General features: G+C 36.2%; 2 protein-coding genes across 3 annotated transcripts in view; one reads left to right on the plus strand and one right to left on the minus strand.

Annotated features, from left to right (window-relative positions):
- The window catches only part of LOC134676172 (zinc finger protein 431-like), a 34,072-nt gene extending 22,846 nt beyond the window's left edge, over positions 1 to 11,226 (plus strand). Inside the window, exons 5-6 of one of the 2 annotated variants that reach the window (XM_063534481.1) lie at positions 6,231 to 6,296; positions 8,002 to 11,226. In XM_063534481.1, the coding sequence (XP_063390551.1) occupies positions 6,231 to 6,296; positions 8,002 to 9,497 (1,562 nt within the window). In that variant the 3' untranslated portion in view covers positions 9,498 to 11,226. The remainder of the gene's footprint in view (positions 1 to 6,230; positions 6,297 to 8,001) is intronic. The other variant, XM_063534483.1, reaches the window with a different exon arrangement.
- LOC134676171 (gastrula zinc finger protein XlCGF57.1-like) overlaps positions 1 to 11,875 on the minus strand; it is a 119,633-nt gene that overhangs the window by 28,579 nt on the left and 79,179 nt on the right. The gene's annotated exons all lie outside the window — the stretch shown is intronic.

Genomic DNA, 11,875 nt, shown 5'->3' on the forward strand with positions numbered 1-11,875 from the left:
CTTGTCATTTACCGTGAAAAGCTTTTCATTCATCTCTTTCAATTCCTCTGATGTTATAGTTACTCTAGATAATGCATCCGCGATGACATTTTCTGAACCCTTTACATATGTTATATCAAAATTGTATTCTTCAAGAGTCAACCGAAATTTTAACAATCTACTACTTGGATCTTTCATACCAAACAAATAAATCAGTGGTTTGTGATCAGTCATTATAGTGAATTTCTTTCCGAATAAATACGGTCTAAAGTATTTTACACTCCATACTATAGCTGTCAATTCTTTTTGAGTAGGCTCTTAATAAATTTTCTATAATAGTTGCAAAACGCTACAAATCTGCGAACGGCATCGGCATCAGTGGGGGTCGGGTAATTTTGAATAGCTTTTATTTTATTTGGGTCGGGGGCTGTGCCGTCTTTGGTAACAATATGACCTAAATACAAAAGTTCTTTTTTCAAAAATTGGCATTTACTCGGGTTTAATTTTAAGTTAACTTTTCGCAATCTATCAAATACGGATAGTAAATTTTTGTTGTGAGTATCTAAATTTCTTCCAAATATAATGAGGTCATCTAAATAAATGAAGCATTTCTCATAATTGAGTCCTGACATTGCCACAGTCATAACACGTGAAAACGCACTAGGTGAAATTTTCATCCCTTGAGGGAGGCGTTTCATTTGCCATTGCCCAGTGCTAGTCGTAAAAGCAGTTAGTTTTCGGCTTTCCGGAGCTAATTTTACTTGATAGTATGATTGGCTAACATCTAAATGTGTATAATAAATAGCTCCCGATAACGAGTCTAAAATTTCATTTATATTAGGCAAAGGAAATTTATCATCCTGTATTGTGTCGTTAACCTTTCTATAATCGATAACTAATCTCCACGATTTATTTCCAGACTCATCAGATTTTTTTGGTACTAGCAAAATAGGGCTCGACCACTCACTTTGAGCCTCTTCTATGATATCATTTTTTAACATATTTTTAATTTGTTTTTCTACCTCTGTTTTATGACAATGTGGAATACGATACGGCTTAGTGTATACAGGCTTAGCATTCTGTTTTAAATTAATAGACTGTTCATATATCTTTGTTGTTGTCAACAAGTCCCCAGGCAAATGAAAGATGTCAGCATATTTAGTGCATATAGACTCTATCGTCCGGCGTTCCTCAGAATGCAAGTGATCCAATTTCAGTTGCGATAACAACACATCAGCTCGACTTGAAGTTGAGTCGCATTTATTAAATGTACAAGCTGTATAATTATTTAATGATTCTAATTTAGGTTTAAAAATTGGAATGCTCACATCGTTTTCGCTATTATTAAGTATTCTTATTGGTATGATGTTTTCCCTTGGCGATACTATCGTACTGCCTAAAAATATATTTTCCTGAATTTCCTGTGGGAAAATAACACTATCTTCGGTTAAATTTTCGTATTTAATATAATGTATAGATTCGCTACGTGCCGGTATTTTCAAGAAATCCTCACTTACAGAAGGTGTATGTATCATACCGAGTTGGTATGAAATTAAGTCATTTTTCAAAATCAAAATCGAATTTTCTAAGTCAAAAGTCACAGTTTTGAATTTATAAAAGAAATCTTGTCCCAGAATTCCATCCGATTTACAAGGTAAAGAATCGAAAATATAAAATTTATGATTGAGTTGAAACCCATTTGGAGCCTCTAATGTAATGTAAACATATCCCTCGGAATATATTTTACCACCTATTCCATTTATAACAATCCGATCCGTAAACACGGGTGTATTTCTCGGAAGTGCACGTGTACAAATTGCTGACAACGATGCACCGGTATCTAAGAGATGGGAACACTTGTTATTGCCTACATATAAGAAGGTATAATTAGCTTTATTTAAATCAACCGTTAAGATGTATCCTTTAGTCTCGAAAAAACTTATTTCGGCTGAATGTATTGTTGTCTGTGGTTGGCACTACGGGTGCCTCTCCCTGTTGAGCCATGTGAATATTATTGCTATGATAATATCCCCTACCACGGGCAGCTCGCCCGCGACTCGATTGTGTGTAAGTGCCTCGAAATTGAGTACCGCGATAATTTTGGTTGCCGCGATCATTATTGTACGTCTTATTATAATGCGCAAAAGGCTTATAATTATTATGTTGGTTACCCCTGAAACCTCTATTCGAGTAACTTGCACGCCCTCGAGCCGGTTGTCGATACGACTTACCTCGCATGTGCATCACCGACGAGTTAGAAGTCGATGGTTGGGGTTGGGACGTCTCTTCGTCCTCTGCTGCTCGAATAGCGTCCTTAAGTTCTGTGTACTTACGTGCTGATATGATAGTGCTTAAACGCCTATTCCTTAGCCCGTCTGCGAATTTTTTGATAGCCATATTTTCATTAAGTGGCCTTAAAATTTCGTAAGCTTTCTCGTTTGCGTCGGCCTGCGAAATTGTAAGGTCAACAAAGAGTGACTCTAGCTTAGCGCCATATTGCGCAATGGACATATCACTTTGGGAAATGTTGTTTATTTGCGTGAGTAACGCATTTGGCGACTTTTTTGTTAGCAAAAACACTTTTATGTCCTTAATTAAATCATCACACGAGCTGTACTCCTGCTTTAACTTAAGTTTCGCTGATTTAGTCAACCTAGTCTTTAAAACTAACCAATAATTTTTGACATGCCGAGTCCTTGAGACATTCCTTATATAATTCGACACTATCTATAATTTTTTTCTACTGTCTCTTCTTTTCCGTCCATAACAGGAACCAAATTTGCCGCCGTTTTTAAGTCAAATTTCTCCATTGTTCTAATTTGTTTACAAGAAGTTTCAGAAATAGTGGGCTTTTTGTCCGATATGTTCGTATCTAACTTACAATAATTCTTAATTTTCTCATAGGATTCTTCGATCCTATTTACTAAAATATGTAATATATAACCTAAACAATATTCTTCTGAACATTCACTTTCATTTAAAATAATCGATTTGTAACATTCATATAATTCAGTAGCGCGTTGAAACTTTACGTGAACATTTTCTTGGTACTTTTCTCTTCGCTTACCTAATTTTCTTAGTGAAATTCTTATATTTTCCAATTGTTCATATATAAACTGAAGGTCAGTTGACATTTATAAAATTCATTCGTACAAAAGAAAATTACTTAATTATCTGGCATAATAAAACTTAAAATATACGGACTATTACGGACCTTGTAATGTTAATCTAAATTAAAATCGCTGTCCTCTTACGACATGGCCTTCAGATGGGTGCTGGCTCTGCCGGCTGCTCCTGCTGCTCATCAGCTGGCTGCTGGCCCCGGAGACGTCGGACCAACGACGCTCGTTGTCGCATGCGATTGAACCTGGTCAGCTCCCGCTGTACCATCCCACGGTGGTACTTGAAGTATTGTCGAATCTCGAGGATGACGGTGGTTGCGACGCAGATGGCCAGTAGCGTGGCCACCATAATATTTATGTTGTAATGGTGGGTCTCGGCGTCCAGATCCCATCCCACCGCCATGAGATGACGAGAGGGGTAGAGAGGTTATTAAATTAAACACATGCGCTCTATCTAATGGTCCGTTTACTAATGCAATCAGTGTATACCACTTTATTGATCTCTCCCTTGAGTAGGCAATTATGAAAGCACCCATGAGGCTGACATGTTCACCCAGAGTGTCCAAAGCCTCTATAAAAATTAGATAAAAAAAAAGTAAGTGCTACTTTTTTTCGCTAAGATCAATATTTAAAAAAAATATTGAAGGGAGAAAATAAATACTAAGGTCCCCTTTTTTAGTCATTCGTAAATAACTCGTAAAGGATAGCCAATAGCAAAAAATATATTTATACATGAATAATTAGCATAAAATTTCCTACAAAAAAGGTTATTCAAACTTTTTGGCTAGGATCAATATTTAAAAAGGGGACCTTAGAATTTATTTTCTCTCTTTAATATCGTTTTTAATATTGATCCTAGCCAAAAAGTTTTAATAACCTTTTATATAGGAAATTTTATGCTAATTATTCATCTACTAATTTTTTTGCTATTAGCCATCGTTTACGAGTTATTTACGAAATACTAAAAAAGGGGACCTAAGTATTTATTTTATCCCTTCAATATTTTTTTTAAATATTGATTGTAGCGAAAAACAGTAGCACTTATTTTATAAGAAATCTGAAACAGATTATTTACGTAAAAGGTTATTTTTTGCTGTGGGCTACCGTTTACGAGTTATTTACGAAAAACTAAAAAAAATAAACGATTGTAGAACAAATTTTAAGTAACTTTCCCACATTCATAGTATTTTGTATTGAGATCACTCTGACCCACGCTTATTATTATTTTGTATCTCCCATTTATCAACAGTTTTGTATAATAAACTATATATTTTCTTAAACGTAATAAGTGTAGCTTTACAACTGTAATTTTCTTTTCCGATTCCTGCTACACTTAAAAAAAAATTGGTAATTATGAAAAAATCACAAATATGTTTTATAGTCTTTTCTACTTTATGCTTTTTTTTTTGTTAGAAAGTGCATTGTTTTAGTTCCAAAACTAGATTTCTCATCCTTAATTTATCCGAAAATGATATATCACATGCCCTAATAGGTATAGTTTTAGATGTATGTTGCTCCAAGTGAAGCGCGGCGGCGTCGAACTTGCCCCCTCCCCCCCACTAAATGAGACGTGGCTCTCGACGGTTCCCGGTCTGTATCTGCTCAAGACCAGCTAACAATCAACTGTGCCAAGTTTCAGCGCATAGTCTCAAAGTGCAAGGTGTCGTGCAGTAACAAACAAGCTATATAGCCTGATGTGTGGATGAGTCTCACAATACTATACTTACGAGTATATTGCTTATTAATGTATTATATACTTTATACAATTTTCCTGTCGACAAGCACCGTTTGTGAAATACCTAATTTAACTGAACTTCCTGAGACTAAATGTGACGTCCCACGGGAAAAGCTACCTTATGGCGGTTGGCGCTTCGCTATTATTAACGCCGCTCCAATATTATTGAGGTGCTATACGACATAAGCGCCAGCCGCCATAAGGTACCTTTTTCCGTGGAACGTCACAAATGTACATTACAATGTACATAATCGTGCAATCGAATTTGAATCTTTTATGAACCAAATAAAGTAGGTAGCATTTCTTTTTAAAACAAACGAAATTCGTTCCTATTTACTTAGAGAATAAGGTTCATATAAAAAAATTGTTAGCTTTTTTACGAGGATAAACATGTTGCATTTATTATGTTTTTAATTATATTAAATACTCTGAACTTCATACAGACTGTCCGTTCCTTTAATGTATGATGAAATTTTAATGCATGCTAAGCACAATTACAATAATATAATAACATTAATAACATACTATATTTGTACGCCAGTCATGACAAAACAAGGATCGTACAAAAACAAAAATGTAACACCTATATACTCGTATATACGCTTGTTTGATGCAAATACACATTCATTCATAATATTTTCTTTTAGCTGCAGTTGAAAACATCCATATCAAGTTAGAGATATCAACTGGAGATGACGCCATTAGTAAGTATCCTACAGATAGAGTATAGACATGTGCAAGATGGGGAATTTTGCCAAAGAGTTAGGATAGTTCTTAGATATTTTCAGGAATAAATCACAAGAAACCAGGGAAACCTTCATTACTGAAATTGAATGCAATTTGGACATGTGGGTGTGAATTAACTTTGGGGACAATCAATTATTGGTTGCAGTATCATTTTTATCTGAATGATATATTAGTCTGTACAAGTGTACATGTAACCAAAAGTGAAAAAAAAAAATTAAAATTAAAGCATCTGTATAAATTATTTTAAAAATATTGAAAATATGGCTTGTTGAATTCCCACGCAATGCAAGTGTTATTTATACGTCGTAATTTCATACAAGTTCGACGTTTAAAATAACACTTGCACTGCGTGGGCTATCAAAATCGCTGCAGACTTTTCTTGGTCTAACTCTACCTAATCTTGAGTTGTTTGAAGGAGCATTCCACGGGCTGTCCCGTACAAACGCATTTTATTTCCTGTGTTGCGACTTTTTTTTCGGCCCTTAAATCAGGTGATTATTTTTCTGTGCATATTTTTGATCATTTGTCATAGAAAAGGAATCTCATATACCTGCAAATCCTCAGAAAATTCGCGTTTGTACGGGACAAACGGTGGACAATTTCATGGAATGCTCCTGAAGTGTTCAATTAAGACATGTTTCTTACAGGCGGGATCAAGCAGGAGAGGCCGGATGTGGAGGAGACAGCAGAGGCTGACAGCAACATCGTATCAGGTGTGTTGTGTACTCTCGATAACTGTATCTAGAAGTCTAACTTTAACTACTTACTTACTAAAGAAGAATACACAATCGCAGTTGACCATTCATGAGTAGGCATTCCATACCCGTCATGCCAGTGCGACGCAGAACCGCCGAGTTGTCTTGCGGCCGGAAGTTTCAAACAAAACTCGGTTTCGCAAGTCACGTTCGAGCCCATGCACGTCAGGCTTTACTAAATACTAGAGATGCACCGGATATCCGGTTACTATCCGGTATCCGGCCATTATTTTATTATACGGCCGGATACCGGTTAGTGACCTTCTATCCGGCCGGATACCGGATAGTAACATTGCTTGATTTCGGAGTAAACAAATTGGATTTAAGAAACAGACACGGTCATAATCATACTTGTTTATTATTTTAAAACATTTTAATCATACCACTGACTTGCACGCGCACTCATTTAGAACCTAGAAATGAGTCCGCGCGAACGTTTACTAGGAAACAGGTCAAACCTGCAGAATGCGCACCTGAAAAACCGAAATGTAGGTATAGTTCCGCCGGCCGAATAACCGGCGGCCGGATACCGGATCTTCGGCCAGTGTCGAGGCCGGATATCCGGTATCCGGCCAAACAACTATCCGTTGCATCTCTACTAAATACCTGATACTGATTTGTCCGGGGCGACGTCGACGGATACGTCTGGGAGCATCATCATCAAAAAGAATAACTTTAGAAGTCTGATTAGATCTCAAAAATGAGCCAATTTGATATTAAACTTTCGTGAGACATATTTTAAATTGTTTATACGACAAGAGTTTCACTCTCTTGAAATTGAAGTGAGTGAAACCGTTGTCGTATAAACAATGAGCCCACGTGTTTTGTACTGTGAGTGTATGTACTATGCGCAGCACGCAAATATTGTAATATTATGTAATTAGGAATGTAATAAAAATGAATGGCAAAAAAATACACGTTTTTGCAGATCCGGTCGGCATTTAACAGCTTCGTAAAGCACTACTTTTTGAGCAAGTGTATTAATTAGAGATGCACCTGATATCCGGTTACCGTGTCTGTTTTTTAAATCCAATTTGTTTACTCCGAAATCAAGCAATGTTACTATCCGGATACCGGATAGTGACCTACTATCCGGCCGGATACAGGATAGTAACATTGCTTGATTTCGGAGTAAACAAATTGGATTTAAAAAACAGACACGGTCATAATCGTACTTGTTTATTATTTTAAAACAATTTAATATTTCCATTGACTTGCACGCGCACTCATTTCGAACCGAGAAATGAGTCCGCGCGAACGTTCACTAGGAAACTGGTCAAACCTGCAGAATGCGCACCTGAAAAACCGAAATGTAGGTATAGTTCCGCTGGCCGAATATCCGGCGGCCGGATACCGGATATTCGGCTGATGGTCAGGCCGAATATCCGGTATCCGGCCAAACAACTATCCGTTGCATCTCTAGTATTAATAAATATTTTACGACGAAAAAGTTTCTTATACTTAACGTTCACTAGGAAACAGGTCAAACCTGCAGAATGCGCACCTGAAAAACCGAAATGTAGGTATAGTTCCGCTGGCCGAATATCCGGTATCCGGCCAAACAACTATCCGTTGCATCTCTAGTATTAATAAATATTTTAGGACGAAAAAGTTTCTTATGCACACTCATTCCACTTCTTAATATGAATTCTTATTGTTCCAGTTTCATTAAACGAAGAATCGCCAGCGCCTTTTGCTCAACCTGTTCCTACCGCGTCCCACAGCGTCTCGTACGCACCAGCTCCGAACGTTACCAGGCGCCGCTCCCACACTGGAGAGAAACCTTACGCGTGTAATATATGCGACAGAAGATTTGGACAGAAGGGCCATTTAAATGTTCATTACGCAAACCATATAGGAAAATTCCAATTTACTTGCGAAATATGCAAAAGGGGATTCGTACACAAACATCAATATATTACTCATATGCGAATGCATACTGGTGAAAAACCATACGTATGTGATATGTGCAACAAGAAATTTAGAAATAAAGGCCAATTAAACCAACATAGAAATACTCATGTGAAATATGACCAGAATCGCGTTGAGCCAGGAGAAATAACTACATGCAAAAAAGAGCCGTCAGAAGAATCAAAAGATCAAGGACCCGCAAAATGTTTTGCGTGTGATATATGCAAAAAGCAATTTGTGGATAAACACTATTTAGACGCTCATTCCAAACATCATTCTGGAGATTATCCGTTCACCTGCGATATTTGTACAAGGAAATTTAATACGCAGTTTGCTTTGAATACTCATAAAGTTGAACACTCGGGAGGGAGACCTTTTAAGTGTGAAAAATGTAATAAAGGGTACTCAACGAAAGGTGCTTTAACTATACATTTGAAAGTTCACACTCAGGATTATAAGTTCGTATGTCATCTGTGTAGTAAAGGATTTATAACAAAGGAGTTATTTAATGTACATATGCGCGTACACACGGGAGAAAAACCTTATACCTGTTTAACTTGTGGAACTAAGTTCCGCTATAGATATAGCTTGAAGAAACATTTATTTGAGAAACACAACCAAGTTACGGACAAACAATTCTGTTGTGATGCTTGTGGGAAACGATTTGCATTACAGGAGATTTTAGTAAAACATATGAAGAAACACGAAGTCCAGACTGAGAAGGAAAGGAGGAAGAAGGAAAAGGAGAAGAAAAAGGACCCCGCTGATAAAAAGAAAGAACTAGCATTTATGTGTGAAATATGTAGCAAGCGATTTACGACTTTAGGTATTTTAAATACCCATAGATTTATACACAATGAAGAAAAACCTTTCGAGTGCGAAGTATGTCATAAAAAATACCGAACGAAGACGAATTTACTGGACCACATGCAGGTGCACGAGGAAAAAAAACACTCGTGTGAAGTATGCGGCCAGCCATTCAGACATAAGTCTGCCTTGAATGTTCATATCCGACGGTTTCACTCCGAAAACAGACCACATATTTGCGATATTTGTAAAAAAGCTTTTGTAGTTCTTGCTCAACTAAAAGAGCATCATCGGGTACACACTGGGGAGAAACCGTATGCTTGCGAAATATGCTATAAGAAATTTCCGTGGCAAAACGGGGTTAAAAGACATCTTAAACAAGTTCACAATGAGAAACCTACGAGATTTATTAAATTGACTGAATTGAATGAATGTGAGTAAATTAAAAGTGGCTTGTTGTGTAAAATGTAGAAGACATTGGATACAAGATGGCATTGACAAAAACCACCCATTGTTAGAGTCATCATTTTATTCCTTTATAGTTTTGCAAGGTCCGTCCGAGACTTTCAAATATAAAGCTACAATTTTGAATGGGTATACATTCACTCTATCAAAAAAACAGCATTAAAATGTTTTGTTGTTGGAGGCGGGGTGGCCTTGGTCCCAAGACTAAGGGCCAGTTGCACCAACCACATTTGACAGACTGATCATCGTCAGCCGGCGCGCCCCGGCGCTTTACTATAAAACTTTCCATACATAACAATTCAGCGAACTTTTTAACGATACGAACAGTTTGGTGCAACCGACCCTAATAATAAGGATCGAGGAAAGAATATTTCGGGGTGACAGTCTCGACTCCCCTGTGCTTTGTGGCAAGCTTTATGAACCAAATAACCAATACTTTTGGTACTACTGAAGACTGTCGAAGTTTCAATAATATTATCTAAAGGGAGTTCTCTCATTGATTCATGCATAACCGCATGTACAGTGGGGATAGTCCACAACGTTCGAATGCAATGTCGTTCATATTTCGCTCAGAACCAGAAACCTATAAAGGTAAGGATGAGAGCATTGTCTGTAGTAGAAGGAACGCTTTTTCAAAAGACCTTTATAAAAAAAAGAATGATAATGTTATCAGTCGATCAGCTTTGTTATGTGAATTGTGGATCAAATGTCCATATTGCAATAAAGTGAAAAATTATATTTAAAATCTGACAATCGTATTCTACTTACGATACACTCCTAACAAAATGGCATGTAATCGTGACGTCACTATTGCGTAGAGGCCGCCTTGAAGTATGGAAAACAAGGAGATTGCGATTTTGTCGGTGAAATATTGCGTTTATGTGTAAAGCTGCTGTGGTTTTTTTTTTATAAAATGTAAAGAATCAAATAGTACCACTTTTTTTTCTATTTAGTTAAGAAAAACTTAAATGTAGAAACTTTGAAGTCCTGATGTTTTTTATAATTTTCATATATTTTTAAAATGTCTAATGTATTATGTTATGATCAATTGTTCATTGTCTATCTATTTAACTAGATTTTATTATAAAATTGAACATGTGTTATCATTATCATTCCTATAGTAGAGGCTGTGCGGAAAGAGAAGAGTCGTGAAATGTATGGGATCCAATACATTGTACGACTCTTCTCTTTCCGCACAGATTCTACCATAAGTACATTAGTAAATTACTTAATAGTTATTAGCCCGGTGGCAACAAAGTGCGCGGCTTCAACGCCTTAGGGCTGCGCTAGATTAAATGATTGTTTAAAAAAAGTATTATTATGTCCATGTGTTATGTGTAGATACATATTACTTTAGATTTGACACATTTGCTATGGTGTCTTATTCTTTAGATGAGTTCCTCCAAATGTAGTAATATTAAGTAGAAATTATAGTTTTAAGTAAACAATGTGATAGATTAAGACCACGTACATAGTAATATAGCTTTAACATTTGCATGCTTAACCAGCAAAATGTCACGGTACGGGCAAATCTGTCCAATAGGTGATATGTAAATATTTTTTTTGTTATGAATCGGGCTTAGGATTTTAAGTTTGTATAAATTATATTTGACCTCTAATGTACCACCATACCTACACAATGCCCTACTATAATGTCTAGCAATAAAAATAAAAATTAGACTAAGTACATCTTTTAGGTGGTCTTTGTTACTTTACTGGAAGATAAATAAAATATAGAAACAAATGAAAAGCTGTTTTATTTCAAGTTTCTATGAAATCAAAATAAAATATAACTTGTTGTCTGACTTGATGTCTTGAGAGAAATGATTGTGGAGGCCAGCCTGTTATGCTACCGCGGAAAAAGTAACCATTATATATAGTTTATTCCTATAAATCTTTGATACATGAGATCAGCTAAAAATCAACTAAATTCTTACAGAGTGCGTAAACTTGGCGGCCTTTTAATTTGAATTAAGGCAGCAGATTGTTGATTGTCCATAATGCCTAATAACTGAAAGTTACAGAAGTACTTATGTTAATCCTTGGTTAATCCATTAAGAACCTAAACTTTATTCAAGCAGCCTTGTGTACTTATAGTAATTACTTACCTATTCAAATATTTTCGGAAACTTGGTCATGACTACATCGCAGATCAAAGTATAATTCCAGTAATGTTTGAAGATAACAGCCTCACCAGCTTAGGCATACAACGCCAGTTACGGAAAAAAGAGACCTATAGTTCGTTTTTAATTAGCATAAGAAAGAACTTGCAAGATGGTAAGCGATCTTGACAAGTCTATTAATTGAAAAAACACTTTTTAAAAATCAAAAACTATTACTTATGAAAGCAGAAA

Source organism: Cydia fagiglandana, chromosome 24 (genome assembly GCF_963556715.1).
Source record: "Cydia fagiglandana chromosome 24, ilCydFagi1.1, whole genome shotgun sequence".
Lineage (NCBI taxonomy): Eukaryota > Metazoa > Arthropoda > Insecta > Lepidoptera > Tortricidae > Cydia > Cydia fagiglandana.